Source organism: Ambystoma mexicanum, chromosome 10 (genome assembly GCF_040938575.1).
Source record: "Ambystoma mexicanum isolate Mex_15411 chromosome 10, UKY_AmexF1_1, whole genome shotgun sequence".
Lineage (NCBI taxonomy): Eukaryota > Metazoa > Chordata > Amphibia > Caudata > Ambystomatidae > Ambystoma > Ambystoma mexicanum.
Window position 1 is genome coordinate 516,557,682 of NC_090932.1, and position 26,133 is coordinate 516,583,814.

The 26,133-nt window shown below is 45.2% G+C and overlaps 2 protein-coding genes across 3 annotated transcripts in view; one reads left to right on the forward strand and one right to left on the reverse strand.

The window, feature by feature from the left end:
- The window catches only part of WDR53 (WD repeat domain 53), a 230,326-nt gene extending 206,435 nt beyond the window's left edge, over positions 1 to 23,891 (reverse strand). The window contains exon 1 of one of the 2 annotated variants that reach the window (XM_069618064.1): positions 23,762 to 23,891. The gene's annotated coding sequence lies outside the window, so the exon portion shown is untranslated. The remainder of the gene's footprint in view (positions 1 to 23,761) is intronic. The other variant, XM_069618065.1, reaches the window with a different exon arrangement.
- A 224-nt stretch (positions 23,892 to 24,115) lies between these two features.
- The window catches only part of FBXO45 (F-box protein 45), a 90,751-nt gene continuing 88,733 nt past the window's right edge, over positions 24,116 to 26,133 (forward strand). Inside the window, exon 1 of the mRNA XM_069618067.1 lies at positions 24,116 to 24,358. Within this exon, the coding sequence (XP_069474168.1) occupies positions 24,116 to 24,358 (243 nt within the window). The remainder of the gene's footprint in view (positions 24,359 to 26,133) is intronic.

A 26,133-nucleotide genomic window follows, 5' to 3' on the forward strand; every position in this document is an offset into this window, starting at 1 on the left:
ATCTGCTGTTCACTGGCAACAGGCGAAATGCCGATTTAATGTCTGCTTTCGCCATCCATGCCCCTTCCGCTGTCTTTCTGACCAGTTCCACTGCATCCTCCAAGTCTGAATATAATACTCGCTTCGCTCTGAGTGATGCAGTCGTTCACCGAGGCACCCGGGGGGGGTAGGACAGGTGGTATATCAACCTGTATTCCCCTTCTTTTTTCGGCACCAGTCCTAGGGGTGAACATAAACATTCTTCGAATGGTAGGGCCGTGAACGGGCCCTCTACCCTCCCTAGTTCTACTTCCTTCCTGATCACTATCTCCCCGTTTTCGCTTGCTTATTTTAGATTCCTAGGAATGTCATGTGCTCCCTGCCCGGTAAACGGGATGTTGAAACCCTCTTGAAAGCCTTGCCTGATCTGTTCTGCTGCTTCTTGGTCGGGGTATTTCCGGAGCCACCTTTCCATCCTCTCGATTTTTACCGGCGTGGCCCCCTTTCCCGTCCCAGTTTTTATTTTCGCGTCTCATCTCTTCTGCCTCTTGGCACCGCGGCCCTTGTGCACTTGGAGCTGCTGTGGTCACCCTTGCATCTCTCGCACTTGTGGCTGAATTTGCACTTCCATCCCCAGCTACATGGTACCCCCTTTTCAAAGCTCCTGCATTGACCTGGTTCCGCTCGTGCTGTCCCCTTGCTCCCACGCCCCCCCCCCCCCGTGTTGTCGGGGGCAGGCTGCTCTGCCATCCTCTCTGTGACCCGTAATTTCTGCTCTGAAAACTCTGGTCTCTATTCCGGTCATAGCTGGATTCATACCTTCTGCCACTCGATCTATAATCCGTTTTGTAATCATTCTGCTAGTACTGCCTTCTCTGCTGTCCCCCCTGTGCTGCGTTCCTTGGAATCCCATTTCTTTTTTAGCACGTTATAAATGTAGAGGTTAAAGTTTTCTTCGTCCCAGCCCATACCCGGAAAGCAGTCCATCTCCTTTCTGAACTCATGGTCATACTCCAGCCATGCATCCCCTCCAAATTCTGCGTGGACCTTCAGCACCCTCTGTTGATATACCACTAATGCTACCCCGTCTTCCGGGAATTTTTGTAATATGATTGTAGACATTATGGTGAAGGCCGACATCCAATTGTCAAAGTTCCTTACTACTGGCCCCTTTTTTAGTAAGCTTTTTTCATCCTCTTTCATGTCCTCCAGGGCCACATTCATCCCCCTCTTTTGACAATCTAACAATGTAAACATATCGATCAATTCCTTCCTCCAGATTTTTTCCTTTACTTTGTCATTTATGTACCAAGCCATCGCTTTCATTGACCTGCCCTGTGCGTCTTTACCCATGGTTGGCCTGCCATATTTCGTCATGAGTGGCCCCTCATTTTCCGCCGCTGCCACCGGCGGTGCTGCCCCCGGTGGTGTGGCCCCTACCCCTATCTTTGGCCCTACCGGTACACCTTGTGGTGTTGGTAAAATTGGTGCTCCTTGCGGCACCGGGACTACTGGTGCCACTTGTGGTGCCGGGACCGGGGCTTCCCTGGGCTCAGCTGATGCCCCCTGTGGCGCTGGGACCGGGGCCTCTCTGGGTTCTGCCCCTGCCCCCCCTACCCCACTCTGCCTTTCTTTGCTCACCACTCCTCTCCATTTAACCCAAGCCTTTAGGTGATCCCTTTCTTCATCATCACTGCTTGATTCGTCTGATGAACTCCCCTGCTTTTCTTCCCCCGTCGGCTCTTGTCATTGGTTCTGGGCGACTTACCCGAAACCGTGACGCAATTTTTAAACATTTTTACTATTTTATTCCCCACATTATTATTCACAGTACCTTTCTTCTGATCTTTTTTCTTTCTCTTGGTCGGTGCCTCAGTCCGTTCCTCTGATCTCTTCGACTCCGCTCTTCCCCTTTTCTGTCCTTGCGGCACCTCGTCTTCTCCTACGCTGCTGCTGTGCTCTATGAACAGCAGAGGTGATGTTGCCTTTGCTCTTTCCTCTTTCTGCATTACTTCTAGCACCCATTGTGCTCCATACTCCTTCTCCGCCTTTCTTGCCCATTCTGAGAATTCTCGGGCCCTCTTCGCTCTTCCTTCCGCCATCCTTCTCGTCTGAATTCTGTCGGTCGCGCTTATGTTTGACCACTGCGAAAGTATCCTTCGTTCTTTCCCCGCTGATATTTCTGGTTCGCTCCTGCTCTGGCACTGTTGTAACCACCGTGATAGTATAAACTTCTAGAGGGGTAGAAAATGCGTGAGCCCGCAAGAGCAAACGTTTTTCCTTCCCCTTCTCCAGGTACCAAGAGCCTACCCGAGAGAGGTGAGCTCTTACCTGGTTTGTGCCGCCTCTCCTTTTCCAGGCTTACTTATACCCCCCCGGCCTTTTGTTCCTTCCTGGGGGCAGCCGGGTTACCCCCCTGACCCCTTGCTGTTACAATTCGCACCTTCCCAGGTGCTGTTTCCTGTGGCGCCATTCGGACGCCCCTCCCTACCCTTTCGCGCCGTTTTCCCCACCCCGCGCCTAAACTCCCAGACCCTCGATCATCCCGCATTTCATGCGGCCCGGGTCACGTAAAAAAAAAAAAAAAAAAAAAAAAAAAAAAACACAGCACACTTCATACATATACGCTGGAAGACTGAATCCCCTGCCCAGTTTCATATTGTTCACCACCCACCTCCCTGCCTCCACCTTCACTATCACAAAAAGGTAGTGGATTACGCAGTACTTTCAGGATGGCGCGTGCCACATCCTGGGTGGCTATGAGGATGTATGCGGATGGAGAAATTGAACTTTGTAGTGGACGTGCTTTGGAATGGCACGACATTTGTACTGTAAATGTGTAACGGTACATTTCAAGTGTTGTACAGCAGTGACAGTGTTCGCATTAAAGCCGCCATCATCGATTGGTGGATGCGTGTTTGTGTTTGCCCATTTACCCGAAACCTAATGAAGTAGAACTGCAGAGAAGATAGTGCAAAGGGAAGAAGGACTGTTCCAGTTTTACAGGTGGGGCAGCCCACACGCTACTGGGAAGCACACGTGCCAAAATCTACCCTTTACACCGCCTTGCCCAATTGCCATGGCAGTGGGGGGTGGGGGGGGATTAGCGTACTGAGGGTGGCTGACATTGCGAAAAGTATTAGGTGATCCCTTTGTAATAGATCTGCACAACTATGCCCTGCAAAGAAACTGACAGCAATTTTGGTTTAGAAGGAGTGGACGCATTGTTGAACGCTGTGTACGAGTGCCATTTCGCCGATATGCATGCACTTTGCAAAGACCTCGTCACATTTCCAGTAGTATATGTTATCGTAATTCATTACGGCGGCATGCATATGAGTTACCTGCCTCGATTACATTTGTTCCATATACTGAGGAGGTTGCTGGATGGTGAGGATGCTTTTTCCCACCGCCAAGGTGCTTTTCTCATCTATAATACCACAAAAAGTATGGCCTACTGCTCATGGATGTTGTTCCGAGCCAGACGAAGGAAGGTGTCTCATCAACAGAAGCATGTACACTTTTGTCCGCTCGTGGAATGCTCTTCTGCAATAATGATCTGATTATTTGTGGAAATGCAGAGTTTTTCTGTCATTTTGTTGTCATCCATTAGCAATGCAGTTTTGTTTCCTCGTCTACATGATGCTGTGCATAGTTTATTGAACTAATGTGCGTAGAAGAAAACACAAAAGCTACAGACCAAAAAAAAGGTCTTTTTGTAGAAGGATCTGCACAAAAAAAAAAAAGTCGCCCCTTACTAAGAAAGTGCCCCTGCTCTGGTTGCAAGTTATTCCCCCACGGCCGCACGCAGCACAAACGTCACATGCAGGGATTTTGCGGGTGGCGGCCACGAAAATGGAACTGTGGGGATTGTCCAATGAGTTGCTTAGGATGTGTGGAAATAGGAAGAGGGACTCCAGCTGCACTGGGGACCAGCCCTCAACGTACTTGGGGACTCGCACGTGCCACATTCGACGCTCCTCACCATGCTTGCCTATGGAAATGGGACTGTAGCGATTGTCCCATCATGTAATGCTCAGGGTGTGCGTCAGAGGAAAGCGCGCCAATAAGGACTCCTCCTCCTGCTTTACTGGGGCATGGCCCTGGCGGTACTTGTAGAATGGGACGTGCCACATTCTGCGTTTTTGAGCATGCTAGCCAATAGAAATGGGACTATGGCCTTTGGCCAACCAGGTGCTTTGGCTGTGCGTCACAGGAAAGGGAGGCATCCACTTTCCCCATTACTTTGTGTACTGCGGCTGGCAAACATGGTAAGACGTACAGTTTTCGTTGTGGGTGATGGCTTTCCAGAAGATCTGTGCATGTATGCCCTCAAGAAGACATGTCTGGCAATTTCGGTTTGGAGGGAGTGGACGCTTTGTGGAGTAGTGTCGAATCGTACTGTTTCGGAGGACTGCTTCTAGAATGTCAACGTGTGGCCGCTTTGTCAACTGTACATGTAGTGATCATGCACTTTTGGAGCCTTCTTTATGGGTCACATTCCTTGTTCCCGTGTGTTCCGTCAACTGAAGATGATGAAGGCAGTGCAGCACTTTTTTCCTACTGCCAAGGTGCTTTTCTCATGTATACCCCTGAGAATAGTGTGGAAGTATTCCAATGATTCCTGTCGCCAGCCAGAGGTCAGAAGGGGTCTCATCAACAGAAGCATGTGTGACTTAAGTACTGCTGGGATGTTCGGCTGTGAGAATGAGAACATTGGTTCGCTATACATACTCCTTTACACGACAAATGGCATGTCTGTCGTACAGTGGCAATGAAGTGTTTCGCAATCTACACACTGCACTGAAGAGCCTATTGTAAGAAGGTGAGCCAACATTGAAAACACAGGTTTACATATAAAAACAGCAAGAACAGTGTTTCTCGGGAAGCACCTTTAGAAAAGAAAAAGAAAAACACAAAGACCCCAAAAGTTCTTTTCAGAGCCAGCACAAATAACGACGTCCGCTCCCTTGGTTCAGTCATCCCCCACTCCCGCGTGCGCCCAGCACGAAAAGTCAGCGAATATCAAGATAGTTGCAGGGTGGAACGTGTGACATCTGCCCCTTTTGCAGATGACGCTCATAGAAATGGGCATGCGGATACTACTGATTGGGTAACAAAGTTTGTGGGCGTGGTGTGTATGGACAGACTGATACATGGTGTATTTGTGGACAGAAATGCAGAGGGTGTGGCTATGGCTGTGTGTTTCACGAGGCACAGCGTGCGGGTTTTAGGCGATTCCGACATACATTGACAAAGTGAATGGAAAACACTGAAGTGGCTACTCATTTTGCAATCTATGATGTGAATGTGTAGTGCTATGGAGTAGCTACAATGAAGTACCTGATTTTGGTTTCTCTGTGTGACACTTTGGTGGCAAGCAATCATGCCGATATTACTGTTGATTGTGCAGGGAAAATTGCACAGCGTGTAACGAGTTTCAGTGCCGTTTGCGTAGAATGATGTTTTGCATACGTTTTTACTGCATTATGCAGTCACGGATGTGGGAGCGTCATTTTCTATTTGGTCCGTGAATGCAGACAGTGCGGTACATTGCAAAGAAGTGTATTTCTGCCTTTCTTTGACATGTGCCAATGGCATACTTTGCTCCTGGGAATATGACATTTCACAGCACGAATACTTTTCGTCAGCTAGAACATTCATCTTAGTTTACCAGCCATCCAGATTTTTGCACACCGCCTCTACATTGATTTGGTGGCCTTCTTGAAAGTATTCATACTTACTTGAAGTAGTGTTGCACTGTGACTCTTGAAAATGCTCTGCAACACGTAAACAAACCTATTTGTACAGCAATCCCCTTTCTAACCGATTCCACTACAATGTTTCCCACACGTCTAGCAGTGCATGTGTGCATTGGCAATTCTGTTGTTGATCTGTGCAAGGTGCTTTCTTGATTTACCTTTTGTTCCTTTTTTCCCCAGTTAATTTTCATTTATAATGCTGTTCTCACACACGCCACAGAAAGAACGACAGCAAATGTCAGGTACAGAAGGGGCAGCACCTACCTGGATACTATAGGCGACATGCCAGGAGACAGAACTATTGGGTGGCCCTCATGTACATAGGCGCCAGTCACTGGACCATTCCCACGCACTTCAAAGTACCTTCCCTCTGTACAGTAGCACGTTCCAGTACATGCACAATACAATGCCCTTTGCCGGGTAAGGGTCTGTAGTGTGGCACATAGTTTGCTATGGTTGTTTTAGAGCTCCGCTGCCCTACAACAGTGCCCCTCTTGTTGCCCGTAGCAGTTGTGGGCAATGCTGTACATGAAAGTAGGATACTTAATTGTTGAAAGGGCGGTTGCCTGCCCACTGGTCCCCTGTGCTTTCATTTCAGTTGTCATACAGTAAAACGATTTTATGCTACGCCATTAGTGTTAGGGGGAGCATTCACGGATATGCATACATTGTGGAATACAAGAATTTTTACAACAACGGGAAACGCAGCTTCATTACGTGCAGCAGGAAGCCATTTATTGTGTGCGACCCATGCAGCTAACGTGCTTTTCTAACCACCACTAAGGTTGTTTGCGCTCTGCATATTCTGCAGTTGTTTTATTTGCCTTTACATGCACTAGTATGTGCATGAGGAAGGTGGACAAGCTTTGCCATTTTGCAGACTAGTACAAACTGTCCCACCTGCAGTTACACATTTTCTTCAACTGCACGACCGGCAGGCGACCTCTTGATACTTTCACACTGCTGAGTGTGCACACAATGCATCTGTTTAACGGGCCATGGAAGGGCAACCAGCAGATAAATCAAAGTAATGCGACATTTACCAAGCCCACATGACGTTGCAGGTTGCTGTTCCTTGTTCCTTGTTTACCAGTGGTTGTTATACAGTCAGGAGTACTTTAGCCACACATTGGTAGGTTTGCAGAGCCACCCAGGAAGTCGGCAGCAGTACTTTAAATGTGTTAGCCTACTGCATGAATCCGTAGGTCTAGCGCCAGGGGCGGTGTTACCAGCATACAGTGGATGACATATGCATGGGTCTAGTTGTGGAACGGAAACACGTGCCCTTCCCCAACCCCTTACCAGTACATTCGAAGATGCGGACATGCGGCCACTAATTGAATCCTACAGACAGCTGCAGTGTGATTGCACATACGACAACTAGGTGCAGTGTCCCTAGGAAATGTCCATATTGCTCATCTGTATTTATCTCAGCCAGTAGTGTGCAGTACAGATTTATTATGCACTGTTAAAAGAAAAAAAAGAGCCCGATGACACACTAACAATTACTATGTACATCTGTAATTGGTACGATACACCAACTCTATTTGGAAAAATAAGGGGTAGCATAAATGGATACATAAACCATACAATTTGCCCTTTCCACATGTTTATCATGAGTGCAGGCAGGCAAGGAATCAGTAACAAACCGTTGTTAACGGGACATAATGGTTATGTTGCCATACCAAATACCCATCCTCTTTACAGAAATTGGTATGCTAAAGCAACGTTCGGCTTACAGTACCCTACTAAAAACCTATAAAATTCACTAAAAAAAAAAAAAAAAAAAAAAAAAAAAAAAAACTTAAATTCACATTATGGTTAAGTTGCACTAGCAAAAACCTATGAAATTCGATGGAAAAAGTTTGTTACAGGGACGTTTTGGTTACAGGTAAAACCGAAAAAACCCACGAAATTCAACAGTTATGGTAAGCTAAGCAACCCTAACTCGTGCCAACAGTGTGCACTGCAAGGACTAACACCCATCACAAATCTCATTCATGACATCACATGTGCATTTACTTTTCATAGGAAGCCTCCTCAAGTGATTGTTATTGTAATGGTGGCAGAAAACTATAAAAGAATATTGGAAGAACCATCATGAGAGAAGTACTTCATGGAGGAATGCATTGCTGTACACACCATAGTATTACACAGTTTTCCAGTGTATATGAAGGAACGCATGTGCAAACGTAACCATTGTCTGCACCATGGCTCATGGAAGTGTAACCTTCAAAATCTTTCCATGTCACATAGTGACAATATTAATGCATTCGTTTTAGAGTGTCGGGTACTGTGAAACATGTAAGAAGTAGCTACCATTGCCTTTATAACTACGTATTTGCCCTACTGCACAGAAACCATAAATACAGCATAATGCATACAAACATGACCATATGCAACGGACTTAAAGTAAGCTAAAAAGCAGCTGGATTACCAGAAACTGTTCTTAACAGAACTGATTATCTTTGTGCACAGAAACTAGTGCTGTGTTTTACGCTTTCCTCTTCCCCCTACATGTATTTGTATCATATAATGCGAGTGAACCATTAAGAAAGGTGTGTAAGAACATACGAGAATGTTGCTGTACACAAATATAGAACCTTTTCAATTGTTTGTTCACGACTGTGAAGACAAGCACCTGCCTACTTAGGGTAGTGAACAAAACAGAGGGAGCCACACATGTGATGTCATGAGTGATGTCAAGAATGAGAATTGTGATGCCATCTTTGATGTCATGTGTGTTAGTCCTTGCAATGCACACTGTTGGCCTGAGTTATGGTTGTTTAGCTTACCATAACTGTTTTACCTGTAACCATAACGTCCCTTTAACAATGTTTTTCCATCGAATTTCATAGGTTTTTGCTAGTGCACCTTAACCACAACGTCCCTTTAACAATGTTTTTGTTAGTGATATATATATTACATGGCCTGCGGTAGCAGCCATGTAGTTATGGTTAAGTTGCTAAACCCATAGGAAGAGCACTTTTTGAGCGGCTTATAACTTCGCTTCCCCTGGATGAATCCTCACCAAACCTAGCGAAAAAAAGTATATGGCCCACTCTGAATTTATTTGCAACGTTTGGTGAGTTTTGGTCCAGGGCGTGTAAAGTTATAAGGGGGAGAGGGGAGCCCAAAATGTATTTTTTCCTATAGATTGAATGGAGAAAAAGTTTCTGTTGCGCCTACAGCCCAAACTGCTGGACGGATTTTCACCAAATTTGCGGTAGGAGCAGCGGCTTGGTCACGAAAGCGTGCTTTTGTAAATTTGCTGAAAATCCGTCCAGTAGTTTTTTTTTTTTTAAATGACCAAAATGTAGGTCTAAAAAATAAAAGAAAATTTTAAAAAAATTTGATATCTAGCTCTGCTCCACTTCCCTGTTCGCTCTGCGGACAGGACACCGATTGGATAATCGGCTTGCGTCATGTCCGCGGACACGCAACGTGTTCGCTGATTGGTTGGAGAGAAGCATGAGGTGCGTCAGATTTTTGGATATGCCCGCCATCTTGGATTCGCAGACAGCGGCCAGTGTCCGCGGACATCGCAGTAAAAACATATTAAAAAAAAAAACCACAACATTGCACTTGTCACACTTATCAGATAATCTCTGGGGGGGTGAGGGGTGATGAGGATGGGATGGAATATGGCTGCAAGAAGCAAAACAGAAATAAAATATTTTTTTCGCGCAAATGATTCGTATGTTCGCGAACAGTCCTGTGAAGTTCGGATATCTCTGCATTACAAGGTTGGTGAAAAGCAGTTCTTGGATGGTTTATAACTTGGCGCCACTTAATGGAGCTGCATGAAATTATGCAATTATATTCCTGACCTGATCCCGAATGTTTTTGCAAAGTTTGGTGGGATTCTGTTAAGAGGGGGGGTCCCAAAATATTGTAAAGGCTTATAAATGTGGTGCCATTTGACAAATCTACACAAAAGGTTTGCAAAAAGATTATAGATCTAGATATAAATGTTTTCATAGAGTCTGAATGAATTTTGTCAAGTGGGGGCTAGGTTTTATGATGCTTGTATGTGCATACATCTGACACTTTTGAAATAATAAAACATGGGTGGATTTCCAGCAAACTTGTGTAAGGAGCATTGAGAAGGACCTGAAAGCATGGTTTTGCAAATGTGCCTGTGGTTTATTTTTTGACAAGTGTCATAATGTAGGTACAAAAAAATAGTGATATACCTTTGGTGACTGAGGTGTAGCCTGTGGCCATGGGCAGTGGCAAGATTGTGTGGGTCATGGAATAAGGTCATGAACCGGACAGCTACTGGCCAGGACCACGAGGGACAAAACATGGGGTTAAATTGGCCATGTCCACCTGGAACTGGCTTTGTGGTAAAGTTATTCGAAATTGGGATAGATTTGAAAAGGAAGAAAAATGCGCTTGTGGTAATATGGTCATAGAGTTCTCTTTTTGCCCTCTGCAGGCTGCCATGGATGGCGAAGAGGGGCCTTGTATGGAACCCTCCCTTCCCTTTCCATGGTGGCCATCTTAGCACCCCGGATTCCCACTTTGGGTATCTAGGGTGCTAAAGGCCTTCATCCCCCCATTACAGGGGCTGGAATGGGGGGGATAATGGTCCAGAGACCTCGTTATCCACCCTCGCTTTGCTTGGGCTGATAACTAACTTGGGCTGCCGGGCCGGTATCCACCGTTCTAGTCCCTGGAAAGGAGGATGAACGCCACAATATTCCCATTAGCATAACACAAAACGCAAATGGAAATGTTGGAAAATCTTATTGAGTCTATATGCTTTACTGAGAAATATAAAGTAGATGGAGTCTATACGTTTTTTTAGTTCTATTTTTTAACTGTGAAAGGTGGCTCCTAAAGGAACATTTCTTTTATTGTTTTTGGATGCATTTATTTTTTTTTTTTGGCAGGAGAGCTAAGAACGAAAGGTGGAGAGGGAAATGAGGGAAGGGGCACCAAACACTAATATGAAGTGTTAGTTGGACAGGGGAAAATGTTGCGCGTGTGTTGGGGCAGTGTTTCTCATGCTCCTTGATTACAGTAGTGGTGGTGGCTCTTGGGGAGGAGGGATGGCATTAGCTGATGCCATTTTAAGATAAATTGCAGTTTTGCTAAAAGTATGTACTGTGCACTAAATTGTTAATGGATAATGAGTTTGAAAGTGGTGTTGAAGCTGTGCAATGGAAGTTTTGAAGTTCAAAGTTCCTAGATCAGTAGAAAATGCAGTTCCAAACTGCCCGTGAAGCATGGATCTTATTGTGAAGTGCGGACGGGTTCTCGGACACGTCATCATGCCGCACGGCAGCATATGGTCATGTGGCGCAATGAAGTCAAATGTTCATAGACTTCTACGGATGCAAGACTAGCAGAAATAGTTGCAAAAAGAGTATAGAAGTGTTAAAAATGATTCTACAAGGTGGGAAATGGCAGAGTTTTAAGATGACACTTAATTGGACACAAATATTGCTAGATTGATAAGTATGATATTAGTAAGTTGTAGGAAAATAGCATGCACTGGCAAAAACCCATGAAATTCACTGAAAAAAAACTTTGTTAAAGGGACGTTATGGTTACAAGTAAAACCGAAAAAAAAACAGAAATTCGCCTGTTATGGTAAGATAAGCAACCATAACTCGCGCCACCACCGTGCACTGCTAAGATTAACACACGGGACATCAAAGATGACATCACAAATGTCATTGATGACATCACTGATGACATCACATGTGAAATAAATGAAAAGTCCCTACAAGGAGTTGTGTTTATATTGTTGGTAACAAGATGTCAGGGGTGATTGGGAGACCTATCCTGAACTACTTAATCTATTAAAGAATGTACTCGTCTAAAATCATTGTAATGAAGTGTTGTTGTTATACAGAAACCTAATCATACATAAACATAGGCAATGATTGCAGCATGCCCCATAGAAGTACACTATTTATAATTTTGTAATTTTGGACAGTACAATAAAGAATGCTACTGTATCATAGCTTTAAGTAATGTTAAACATGTAATAACTAGCTAACAATTCAAGACTTACAACACTTCTGCTGGTACAAACCATACATATGAAGAATCACAATGCATATAAATCAGAGGCACGTACAGGGAACTAAACTAAGGAAGAAAGAAACAGCATCATCAGAAAATGTTATTGACATTAAAGTTTATCTTCATGTATACAAATGAATTGTGTTTTTGAGGCCTGCTCATTTCCCCAGGTATGTGCACCATGAGCTGAGACCAAACCCTAAGGAAAGTACTTAAAGAACATTTGACAAGGTTAACCTCTAGGTACATAGCACATTTTTCAATTTTAATATTCTGACTGTCAGTGAACAAAACCACCTGGCCTATATATGTCAGTGAACAAAATCAAGTGGTCCAGATATGTGATGTCAATGACATTTGTGAGGTCATCTTTGATGTCCTGGGTGTTAGTCTCAGCAGTGCACGGCGGTGGCGCGAGTTACGGTTGCCTAGTTTACCATAACTGCCGAATTTCTGGGGTTTTCCGGTTTTACTTGTAACCATAACCTCCCTTTAACAAAAGGTTTTTCATTGAATTTCATAGGTTTTTATTAGAGCAACTTAACCATAACGTCCCTTTAACAATGTTTTTTCATTGAATATATATAAAACAGAGCCAAAAGGGCATATTAGTGATGTTGTAGATAAAACATCGCAGGAGAGCATGAGCCATTTATTCAGAGTGTATTAAGTACAGAATTTGCTGGTTAGTGACCCTGGTGAAATAATTACTAGGCAGTATTCTGAAATTAGTCTCATCACTATAAAATACCACCATAGCAAATTACCTCAAAATACTAGATATAACCCCAAATAAAAATCTCCTACAGGGCCTGATTAATCATTTAAAGTGTTATAGGATGTGATAGGTTTGTCTCAGTGTTTGGTCTCATAGCGTTTCTCAGTGTTTGTAAGTATTTGTGGGATGAAACATGGTGTCGGAATTGGGGTGGACAAAATGTTGGTAATATGTGGAAGACTTTTGTTCTCTTTGTGTTTGTATCTGATGACAACTGTATGAGGATGGTCTACCTGACATATAAATCACATATACTACAGTATTTTTATAGAGTGCTTTATTTACAAACTGTACAAATGTTCCTGTACGAATATGATAAGCAGGCTTATGTGTCACTGATTTAAATAAAAGTTGTTAATTTTACCTTTGTTTTTTCAATGGGAGTCCTGCAATGCCATTCCTAAAAATGTAAATTGTTAAACAATGCAGAATTATAGTATTGCTACTTGTGGAGGGTCAGAAAAAGAAGAGAGACTAGGTTTCAAATTATAAGCAAAATGCCCCCCTTTTCCTAAACTACGGGGTTCCCTAACACTAGGGTGCTCGTTGTCAGTTGTAAAGTACAAATAAAAGTTTGTCTTCCATCCAAAACTAAGCTACTCTGACCCTACCACTAAGACAAAACTAAAAGGTCAGAAGAATGGCTCCCTTCCCCTGGGACTGTTTTCTAAGCAAGGTCTTTTCAATACACAATTTTTAAATAGTTCTGGCCGATCAGCTGCAACAGTTTATTCATTTCGGGACTTTTCCAATTCCCTTTCAAGTATGATGTGCCCAGTAATGAATCTCACTCGTCTGATTACTTCGTCTCTCACTAGGATGAGTATGATTGATCCAATATGGTTTCTCAATCTTCTGGTTATTTTGTCTCTCACTGCGACAAGTATGATGGGTCCAATAATGACTCCCACTCTCCTGGTTACTTTGTCCTTCACCAGGACGAGTATGACGAGCCCAGTATGGATTCCCTCTCTTGGTCCCTTTGCCTCCCACTGGGACAAGTGATGGGCCAGTAGTGATTCTCAATCTCTGGTTCCTCTGTGTTTCACTGAGACCAGTAGGAGTATTGTATCCGTTTTACTCGTTACCCTCCCCAGGTCTCCCGCTGTTCCCGTTACCTTTGTGGTCATGGGACTGTGTCACTGGGTCAGTAGTTAGTCTCAGACTTCTCCCTGGGTCAGGACAGCAACTTCGGTATTCTCCTTCTCTCTCCTGGACACCCTCCGGAGTATCACTTTGTGTTTGGCCTCTCTGCCTGGGAAGTGTTCCCCAATGCCCTCTCTCGGCTGGTCCAGTCTGGACGTTTCTTCCTCACGGCCTGGACTTGCTTGGCTTTCCATTTTTTGGTGCAGCTCAGGGACTGTTGGGCATAAGCCTGCTCCGATTGTGGGAAGCTGTGTCGCCTTCTCTGTATTGCTCATTCTGCTGCCAATGCAGCTTTGAACCCAGGATTCTCTCAGGCACAAGCCTCCTCTGCGCGTAGGACAGCGTTGTCTTTTCCGCTTTGCTCAACTTTTAAATTCCTGGGGTACTCCCTCCCTCAGTTTGTCATTGTAATTGATTATTTCTAACGCGCTTAATACCTAGGGGTTTCTAAGAGTGGACCCGGGGGTCGAACCTGTGTTGCCCTGTATAGTCTTTCTTCCAAGGCTAGCGTGTTGCCCCAGAGCTATCCTCCCGGCCCGTTCGGGACATATTTTCCTCATGGCCTGGACTCGCCTGCTTATCTTCCCTGGGTCTTGCTCTGGTTTGGTACAGCTCGGGCAGGACACTGTTGCCTTTTCTGCTTTGTTCATTCTGCTGCCAAAGCAGCTTTGAACTTCCCAGGCTTCACTCAGATGTAAGCTTCTTCTGCTCGTAGGACATTCGCTTTCTCACCTTTGCTCATTCAGCTGCCCCCGCAGCCCTGAGTTTCCCAGGCTTCTCTCTCTCTGGAGTCTCCTCCTGTAGTGTCTTCCATTAATGCTTAGGACTTTGCACTGGGACTACCAAAGTGTAATGTTGCAGTCCTCCAGTGTTGGACTAGTGCTCATTATCATTCCCTTTGTTTTCTTTGTTGCAGTACCAGACAGGTACTTATACATATGGCACATCACAGTACCAGATTTATAGTGATTCTTCTGGTCTTCTCCCAGCAGGATTCATCAAGTTGGGTTGTTGAGCGATTAGGGCAGGGAGTTCCTGATCGGAATGGGGGTCCTTGTCCCCATGGGAAGGGCGGGTTAGAGGGGAGTCTCCCCCAGTCAGGTCTGGATTGTCTCTACCCCTCGGGAGGGTATCACTTAGCAGGCTCACCTCCCTTGCCTCACAAAGAAAGGCTCCCCCATGGGAAGCAAAGATGAAATCCCGCAATTTGAGATATACCGCAAAACATTAGTCTCCATGTGTTTAAGTAAAGTTTAGGTTATTGTAGTTAAATCTCAGTGTCGACTATTTTTCGTTTTGTTGGGAAAGGTGCATCATATTGACGAGTTAACACTTTTGAAAATGTACATGATCACAAGGCCAAATGTTTTGATGACAAACCTAGTTCTGTGACATGCTGGTTGCATTCATCTGTGCAACTGGTGCTCAACCCATGAGCGGATCCCAAACTCCTTAACATTCTATCTTCTCAACCTGTCGCTTTATACCAGCTACCCTCAAAGTGAGGTGCAAGCTACAATATTCCACAGTCTGTCCAGTTCTCTGCCTGCTTGGCCATCCCCTTTACTTGGTCTATTATTTTACATTTACAGATGTACTGCAATACCATACAGGTTAGTTAGCCTTCAGAGCTCACTTTGTTCTACAATTCTGATTACATTATATATTAGCACCTGCAGAAGAGCGCTGGCCAATCCAGAGGTTAGGGAAGTAAGCGGAATTTGCAAGTAGCTGTCTGCATTTTATACCGGCCCGCTGAGCCTCTGCCCAACGTTGAGCCTTTCCTTGGAGGTAATGCTCCAGGCTGAGTTTCGATTTGAGTGCAACATCTCGCCCTCCCCTGCCTACTCGCCTCCAGATCGTGGAAATAGTTATTTCCAATAATGAACAGATCTGAAATTTCTTTTTAAAGGGAAGCATGAATTGAACAAAGCCTGGTTTCAATAAAAGCAAGCACAACACATTTTTTATCAGCACTCCAGATGGTGGCTGAGTGCCAACAGTGATAAGAAAAACATCATGCATGGGCAAGAGTGGAATGCTGAGCCTGAGCCCATCTAGGCTTGCAGCGGTTAACAGCTATACCCTCCCCCAAAAATGGTATTTACAGCTATATTGAAAACAGTTAGTTTCAATGACATGCAAGCACTATCTTGTCCACCTGAAGTTGGCAATTACCCGGCCTGCCACAACACCATACTTGGTACTTTTGTCTCAGGCTAGGACTTTCCTTTAACAATGTGAACCTTTTGATTCATGAAACTTCTGAACTTCTCCTTACACAGCAAATGATGGGTCAAGCATATACTATACAGGACACTGCTCTGTGCAACACCGACTCCACCCAGCTGCACTGAGTTTTGCAATGGAAACAGTTTACTTAATTGAATACATGTATTTATTGATGTCCATTCATGCAGCTAACCTTTATAATTTACAGACACTCATCTCACTAATGTCTTACTTAAGCGGTACACAAAAATGCTTTATTTTTGCTCATTTTAGGTCTTGGGTACAAATTACTTATGGGGACAATTACAAATATTAGTACTATAATGCTAATCAAATAAGTTTGTTTGCTAATCAAGACAAATTTAATTAGCAAACTAATAACATTTTTGAAAACAAATGCATTACTTGCGCTGCACTAGCCAAGTGCAGAACACGGCTGTGGGATATCTCGTTTGGCGCTCGCCTTTTCATGCCGGCCACACCGCCCCACTGTTCTGCAGCGTCTTTGAACTCTGCAGGCTTTGCCGATTCCTTGCTTTGATTGGTCCCTTCACAAACGTGCGTCTAGGAGGTCACTCCTCCTGCTTTTCTGTGGTTTCCCCATAAGGAATGAAGAGAAAGAAACCATACTAGCCATTAAAGGAAATCTAGGATTGTCATAGCCCTTAGATCCTATATACCCCACAAAGGCGCGTTAGCGTCTGGGGAAAAGGGATGGTGACTTGAATCCATCTCTGGGGTTTTCCTGTCCCTTAACGTGGATGTCACCTCCACAGGGATCCTGTGTATATTGTCCCCTGAGGGATGTTCAGCAGAGCAGGATCACCAAGACAGGAGGGGATGAGGGGTGAAAAAAAAGGGAGGAAGAAAACAAAAGTGGTCCTACTACTTCTTGTGGCATTCGGATCGTGCAAGTGCACTAACAAGAAGTGCAGGGAGTGGGGAAGGGCCGGTCATGGCAAAGTGCCCGTGAGTTAAGCAAATGCCACGGGATGCCAGGTGGCCAGTGCCAGGGGAATGTAAGAGTGCAGGGGAAAGAAGGACCATGTGCTAAGTGCGAGGGAGGGTGCAGGCCCAGAAGGCATAGTGCAGAGGGAGGGAGCCAGTCTCAAATATACACCTTCCTTTATCTCGTTTACAAATGACCCAAAAGGAAGACATTTTCGAACATTTTAGTAACAGGAAAACTTTTGGTGACTTTGGGCAAGCGGGACACGGAAGAATGGCTCTGTATTGTCCATTAGTAGATACATCTGAACAGTAATGTGACTGGCTTCTACAGTGCTGGTCATCCTCTTCCATCTGAAATTCAGGGCAGGTCCACCAAAGGCATTGCGTCATCTTGGGCCCTTGTTTAGGAAGTACCATTACTGCAGATCCCACACATTCACCAGACAAGCTGAATGTGCACCACAGGGTTCCGGGTCCCTGGGCATGGGTGTGCTACACACTGGCATGGGTTGAATGGGTCAGCAGATGCTTACCATCAATAAAGATAATGGCGGGTGATACAGCAATCTACTTGCTCAGTGTGGTTTGTCATGGTTCTTTTCAAGATGCAGACTTCGTATACCTTGTAGTTAATTACTGGGATGTGGAAGCTGGACATGAGCAATCTTCATTACTCCCAGTCCTACCCTACCCCATCACAGTACTGACAAACCGCCTCTCATGCCTAAATTGATGGAAGGGGACATAGTCCTACTAGGTTAGGTATTTCAACTGCGAGATTATGGGCTACAGGGTGTTATATGCTCTCAGAGGGAGAAGAGGCAGGACAAAGTTTGGAATAATGCCTGTTTATATGCTGGTGCCTTCTAGATCGGGACTGGAAAGAGGAAGAGTATGACTAGGAGTAGTGAAGATTATCCAGAAGTAATCGAAACAAGAATAAGTAGCAGACACACAGCTAAACATCACCTCCATCAAGGACATCCATAGGCTTAAAACCGGTCTCTCGCTGTTCCAGTCTTGGATGTCCTGTGCATACTTTAAGCTCAACCCCTCCAAGACCACCCAGACATACAGACCTGGATATCAACCATAAACTCTAGCTGAGCTCACCTCCTGCGCCAAGTCCCTTGGGTTTCACATTGACAAACACCTCTCCTTCAAGACACACATAGCTAAGAAAACTTGGTATCAGCTCTCCATCAAGCGAAAAGTCAAGCCCTTCTTCCAACCGGACAGCTTTAGATCCACCGTTCAAGCACTGGTCCTATTCCACCTGGATGGGGGCAATGCACTCCTCGAAGGCCTCCTAACATCCTCCCTTGTGCCCCTGAAAAGTATCCTACACACGGCTGCACGCCTGATCAAGGGTCTGTGCAGATAAGACCACATCATCCCAGCCCTCATCGACCTTCACTGGCTCCCGCTGCACTCACGAATAACCTTCAAGTCTTGCTGCATCTTCTATAAGGCAGTCACCCTCAAGTCACACAGTTAGCTTGAGGAGAAACTCTGCATCTCTGGCTGACAGCGCACCACCAGAAGCCAGGACACGTGCAGGCTTGACATCTGCTGCTGCAAAAAAGGAAAGGACCAGAAAACAAGCCTTCTCTGCCTACGCCCCAAGACCATGGAACCTCCTCCCCATCATCAGACTCGCCTGCACGCTCCTACAATTCAGAAACAAACTCAAAACCCACCAGTCTCTCCTCAACACCGGGCCATTGCGTCGCCCCTCGCGCCTCCTGACTCACTAGACAACACCTGCCCCTCTCCTCTACCCGGTACAGCTATATCCCTCCTGTATCCTATACCCTGCTGTATATCTGTTCTGTTACCACTGAAAAGCGCTCCGCTATGCATCTGTAATGTTGTACACCTCTGTAAATCGCTCTGTTCTGCATCTGTATTGGTGAATACCATTCTAAAGCGTTCTGTTGCTTCTCAAATCTAAGTCTGCGTTTAATAATAATATTATTATTATTATTATTATTATTAATAATAAAAAATAGGCTAGGGACCAAAGCTAAGACGAGAAAGCGGTAATCTTCTGTATTAGTTATTTGGTTGAGATGTACAATCGACACAAACAGGCAACTAAGAGACAACAGCTGTACATAAAGTAACAACTTATGACTCGCTGGACAGATATGCATTACATTTACCCAAAATATATTTGGAATGGGCCCTCCAAACTGGAAATTTTTTAAGGAAAATGTGTTAAACAATTCAAAACTTAACAAGAAAGCTCTTTTGTTGTTTTCAACCTATTCCCATTCAATTCTTTCCCATAGAGAAAAGGGTGCTTCCATTGAGCATTCTTTGTGCGAAAACTAGTAGACAGATTTGCACCAAGTGAGAAACAAGTGGGATGCAAAGTTTAGTTTAGTTTGTTTATTTATAAAGCGCGTCCGAACCCTCAGGTAGCTGGGCGCATAATCATGTGCACAGCAGAGTTACATATCGTTACACGAGCATCATAATACCACAGACAGAGCATACATTGGTCCGGGCTCTGAGTGTTTACATACAAGAGTAGAATATAAAGGGTATGTACAGAGAATAGGCACAAAATAGTTACAGTGGCGAGCGAGGACCTGGTTACAGGTTGGTCCTGAATAGGCTGTGGATAGAGTAAACATTACTGGTTGCATTACAATTACATTGCAGGTAGAGAGTGGCGGCTGGCCGGACGTGTCGGTGAGAGACTAGATGTCTAGGCTAGTAGCCATGATTTTACCATGGCTCTGAATGGCCAGAACGCAGTTTCCGATCTAATTGTAGGAGGGAGGGTGTTCCAACATTGTGCTGCGAGCACTGGGAAACTTGCGCCTCCTGCTGTTTTTAGGTTATAGTTAGGGATCTTTAGTTGGTGCAGGTAAGGAGTTCTGGTGGGTCTAATGGGCCAGTGTCTAGAGAATTTGTCAGAAAGGTAACGTGGGGCAGTACGTGACAGGCACTTGTGGGTGATGACCAAGGTTCTTAGCTTAATTCTGTCGCGGATCGGGAGCCAGTGGACTTCTTAGCTAACCGTGGATATGTGCGCCTTGCGCGGGAGTTTGAGGGCACATCTTAGTGCATTATTTTGCAGGATCTGGAGTCTATACAAGTTATTTGTGGTAGTGCCTAAGTAGAGTGTGTTGCAATAGTCTAATTTAGACAATATTAGCGCTCTAGATAGGGTGATGCAACTAGAGGTGGAGAGAAAAGGCCTGCAGGCATTGATCAATTTATTGGTGTATGAGGTAGTTGAGATGGTAGAGTTTATTTGTTTCTTTAGTGACAAGGTAGAGTCGAGGTATACACCTAGTGTTTTGACTTCTTTGGATACTTTTATGATGTTGCCATCAATGGTAAAGGATTGGTACCTTTGGTCCAGTTTGTTGAGACGAGCCTGGGAGCCTACGATAAGCAATTCTGTCTTATCGACGTTTAGGCAAAGACTGTGTGTAGCCATCCAGGCTTGGATTTCTAAGTAGATATCATTAAGCTTTGCAACATCTTCATAGCTACCAGTGAGCGTGATGAGGACCCGAGTGTCGTCTGCATAATTAGTATACCTGACACCCAGATCGTCAAGACGGTCAAATAGGAGCTTCGTGAAGATGTTGTAAAGTGTGGGAGAAATGCAAGAGCCTTGGGGCACTCCACATGTGATTGGGATAGGGTCCGCAGCCGCCGTGGGGGCGAAGACTCTAGTCGACCTGTCAGACAGAAATGACTGGATCCACTTCGTGGCATTCTGAGAGAATGCAGCAGCCGAGGAGAGGTGTTGAGTGAGGATCTGGTGGTCAACCAGATCAAAGGCAGCAGAGAGATCCAACAAGAGCAAGATGGCTAGTTTGCCCTGGTCTTTGGCGTCATTCATTTGGATTTTTAGATCCAAGAGGGCAGTTTCACTCCCGTGCCTTGGTCTAAAGCCGGATTGTTGCAGGCCTAGGAGGTTGTTTTTTTCCAAATGTTGTTGTATTTGGAGATAGGCTACCCTGTCCAGAATTTTGAGAATGGGTCTGTGGTGATGGGCCTGTAGTTTGTGGGGATGTTGGGATCTAGGTTAGGATTTTTGAGCAGGGGTAGGACCCACGCTTCTTTAAGGTTGTTGGGGACCACTGAGTTTTTGAAAGAGGAGTTGATCAGAGAGGTGATGAGGGGCTAACTCATTAGCACCATCTTTGATGACAGATGCGGGACAAATGTCACCTTTGCAGTTGGATGGTTTGAGACTGGCGATTATCTTGATTACTTCCTCTTCTGTGACTGGTGAGAAGTGGAAGGAGGGGCAATTAGGGGTGGTGTGGTTAATTTTGCTGCTGGGGTTCTGCTTGGAGGCAAGGCTAGCTTTTTTTGCTTCTATCTTAGTTTGTAGGAGGGCAATTTTTTTAGCGAGGGCGATCTGGATATTGTTACACCAGGCCTTGTCTTTGATGCAGTCCTCTGTAGGAGGCAGTGGTGATTCAAGTTCTCTTAGTATAGAGAAAAGTTCTTAAGTGCCAGATTTGGCATTTTGTATTCTCAAGTTATAGATCTCTTTTTTAGCATTTAAGATGGCGGATTTGTAGGTGGAGGCAGCTGAAGCGAATTTGTCTTTAGTGGAGAGAGAAGGGGCTTTTCTCCAGCTAGTTTCTGCAGTTCTTTTAATATTGCGGAGAGCTTTTAATTCTGCTGAGAACCATTTGTTGGAGTGGGCAATAGGTTTGGCTTTTCGTTGTTTGAGAGGAGCTATCTGGTTGAGGGCTAGTTCTAAGGTATTGTTATATAGGTCTACTATGGCTGCTGGGTTGTTATTTTGCGTGGGTAGGTTAGCTTTACTGATGGGCGCAAGAAGAGGTTTGAGGTTCTCTATATAGTGATGTTGCGGTTATTTCTGGAGAACTTATTGGGTCGTGTGGTAGATGGTGAGGATCTAGGTAAAGAGAAGGTAATAAGGTGATGGCCAATCCAAGCGCAGGGAGTGATGTCAGTCAGTGAGAGGTTGCAATTGGCATCTGCAAGCCAATCCAAGGATCTTCCTTTTGTATGTGTAGGTTGATTAATGTGTTGGGTGAAGCCTAGATGAGTAATCGTGTCGTTAAGGGAAGTGGCCTGGTTGTCAATGGGGTCATTGACAAAAAAAGTGTTGCAGATGTGCCTTTTTTGGTTTGATGTAAATCCGTTGACCTACTAGTTAAGTAATGCAACTGAGAAGCTGGTCCCCAAAATATTTGATAAATTTCCCATGGTGAATTGCAACAGTGGGACTTTCCAGAAATTATAATCTGCAAGTTGCCCCTCCTTTCCCCTCGATGCGAGTGAATCCCGCAGTAATCCTGAGGGAAGCCGAAAAAGAAGAAAGATGATATTTGAAGGTGGGAAATGAATAATTTTAGATCAGGATCCGGGTAAAAGTGGGGAGTGGCAAAGAGGACCATATCTGAAGTGGGAGAGTTTGGATGGGCTGGAGAGAACGTTTGCACCCGAATGTTTTCCATTTACTCGGGATTCTCACAGGATTACTGCAGAAATGTTGTAAAACACGCTCGGGGGAAAAAAGCATCACTTGAACCAGCCACTGAAAGTGAAGGAGGGGGTGGTAAAGGAGAGGGTGAGAGTGGATTTACATGACTTACACAAGGTGCGACCTAGAAAGGACAATGGGGGCACATGTAGAGTTGCAATGAGAGTGGAGAAGACTTATTTTGGTCAAGAGTTTTCCATTCTTGCAGTATTCAGATAACTATGCATTACTGCAGCAATATTTACCAGCAATGGGAACACAGGAACGGTAAGAAACATGGGGGTGACTGCAGGAATTTTCCTGGGGAAACAACTGCAGAAGTTAAAGGAGGGGCGGGAGGGGACATGTGCCTTGCACTACTGCCAAAGGCCACGGCTGGTAGGATATCATATGGTTAGATACTAGGCATGGCAGGAAATGCGCCTCGGCCACAGTAGCAAATAGACCGCTCATTTTTCTAACTCGCCACATGCTGAATAAAATACAGCATAGCAAATCCCTTGAAATGAGTTAAACAAATTTAGAGTAAAGATGATCCGATATATCGCCACATGGTACCAACCCCATACAATTTGGAATGTGTGGGAAGCGTCCACCATCTTAACTCTGAGTCCCACCCTCCATTTGCCCAGTTTATGAACACAGACGTGAGATCATAGCAAGGATCAAGAATGAGATTTAAAATTACATTGTGGAGTGGAGGGCATAGTATGGTAATGTTTATTTGTAAAGCGCCTATACACGAGACAAGTGTTTCAAAGCACTCAAGGGAGCGAACAAGGGGGGAAAAAAACAAGTCATTCAGAGCCCTTGAATTTCTGAATGATAACGATCTGCACAGGTGGATACATGCATATAATACAATTAACAGTGTAGATATCAGCAAATAGGTCTGCCGTTCTGCAGCTTTTTCGAAGAGCATTGAGGTGCCACCATGCAGGGAGGGGAGACTGGGAGGACAGATAAACGATCTTCAAAGCATGGTACATTCAGATCGTGCAAGTGCATAGAGGGTACAGGAAGGGGAGGACAAGTGCAGGGGGGAATCCAAGTGCGACCGATCAGTCATCAGAAACTGGGTAAGTGCTGTAGAGGCAAGGGGGGAAATCACACACACAATTATGGATGCCACTCTGTCCCAAAATAAGCATTTCCGTCACGATACTAAACACAGCATTTTGGAATGTGACTTTATCAAGTGGCTAAAGAAAGGCTTTTGCACCACCTCCTTTCCCGATACTGCGTACATATTGTGCTTGAAAACGGATGACGAAAGGCTCATGGGCAGTGCACAACACGGCAAACACCAAGAAATACACAGTCTGCACCACATTTTACAGCTTAATCAGTACCCAGCTCAGTCTCGCGCCACCAACCTACCAGTTGAAAGGACCGCGAGAGCAGAGACGGCCAATAGCACAATGTCCCCTCCCTCTTCGGTTGTCAATGCGGCCTAACACTTCGACTCAAGTCGGACGCGTGCACTTCCCGTGTCTGCTTTATGACGAACACGCGTACACAACAACCTGGAGGACGTAGGCGCGCACGCAGAAGACAAGCGACCCAAAAGCATGCTGACGCAAAATTGATGGGAGTTGAAGGGTGTATTCGTACTAGCGTTGGCTGGCGCCTGCAGGGGGCGGGTCTCGGGTCTGCCCAATCCCAGATGCTCTTTGTGGAAGCACGGGCGTAGGAAACCTTGCCCAGCTGGCGGAAACGTCCTCCCGGCAGGTGATGGCGGAGGCAGCTCCAGAGCCCTTACCTTCTGCCCCGCTACCACCGCGGGCCCTGGAACTGGTCTTTTCGTACCTAAGCCTGACGGACCTGCGCGCTTGCTCCTTGGTGTGCCGCCTTTGGCACCGGATTCTGCACGGAGACGAGAACGGGGAGGTGTGGAGGGGCCTCTGCGCCCGGTGCCTGGGCGAAGAAGCATTGCGGGGGGACGTTCTTTGTGGATTGGACACGTACAAGAGCAAGGTGCGGGCTTGGGAGAGTTGGGGTGCTGATCTGCCGCAGAAATGACAGGCAGTTGGAGGAGGGCGTGTCCAACGAAAGCTCCCTTAGCCTGTGTTTACACCTATTCTTCCACCACCAGGCAGATGGCAGAAGCGTACCCGGAAGCGTATATGGAGCCCTGCCAATCGGTCGTGCAAAATCCGTGTGAAACATAGCGTAGGGGGAGCGGCCATCCTCCCGAATACGGGGTCGCGGAGAGTAGCCATTGACCACCATTCATTGCGTGGAAATTATAGTAGACGTAGTTTTTTTGTTTTGTTTTTGTACAACGTTACGTGCAACACCGGTAGTCTGGGTGTTCAGCCGGGGCAGAAATCGATGGCATTAAATTAGAATCACTGATTGCATCCCAGTTATGTTTTGTACATCAAAGGCATGGGTCGAGAGTTACAAAGTTCAACATATTTCGTGTTAACCCAGCCGCCCAGTACCCCGTAGCATACTACAAAAAGGGCACAGACAGCATCATCATGCATTTGTATTCAGAACGTTGTGTTTCAGCAATAAACACATAGGCCCGAACAAACTCATAATCGTGTGTCTTACAAAGCGGTTAATGCAAATGATTAACTAGGTAATGTTAGGGAAGAGAGGGAACATGAACTGGCAACACATAGTGTAATCCTATGAGGAATAAACCCCTGCATTTGTGGATTGAGGGGCGATATGGGGGCCTCAGCCTGGCAATGGGTAAGCTTGGAGACTGTCAAAGCAGGAGGCTGACAGTCTTGTTCCGAATTCACCCTCGTGTAATGGTGGCATGGTTTTGTTCTATTTTTATATTTATAAAGCACGCTAAACTCAGGGGCATCAAGGCGCTCTTACAGGACATGTTGACATACTGTATAAAACCTGAGATCATAGTTGTACATTCAAGTAAAAGGGCTGTCAGTGTCTTTTGCCAGGTAGACTTTTGTCCACGTGATGAGGCAAAAGGGTGGTGAGTAGTCACTTTGTGTGCGAGATTCTTAGTGTTTAAAGGGCTAGTTATATTTTTTTTAAAAATTGATTTTGTTGTTGCACAGCGTAAGATAAAATGCCGGCAAGGTTAGTAGTGGGAAGCAAAGCAACATTTCATATGGTATAGTTCTTTAAGGACAGTACGTGCGCAGGATTTGGTAGGCTGTATTTGGTTCAGTGATTGAAATGGAAAAAATGTACCGGGGATCCTCATCCTTCGAGGGGCGTAGCCCCAGACTAAGTCACACAATACAGTATCTCTTCATAGAACCCAATTCTGGCGATTTGCATAAAGGCAAAGGGCATTATTAGAACATAAGAATGGCCACACTTTTAAATTTTAAACGTGTGTTTAAAAGAAAACCTTTTTGAGCGAATAATGGAAGTTGGACTCTGCAGTTTTGATTGGTCACACTACTCGCCCTAAGAAAAAAAATGATGTACGCTGCAAGACATATATACCAGTTTGGACAACTGCAATGTGAGACTTTGGCAGTTTCTGTATTCAGTTTCCTGTGCAGGCTAGTGAAAGTGTATGTTTGTTGAAACGTGGGTTGCTCGTGCATGTGATAACCTGGCTTCAGCACAGGAGCCTAAATGGAAGCAGAGTTAACAGACGCACAAGCAACCCATGCTTTAGCAGAGTTAACAGACGCACAAGCAACCCATGCTTTAACGAGCAGACCGATTTCAGAAGACTTGGCACCGATGCAGAGTCTTCTAAAAGCCGCCTGCTCTTTGCAACACAGCTTCAGAGCAGATCTGACTGAGAGTAT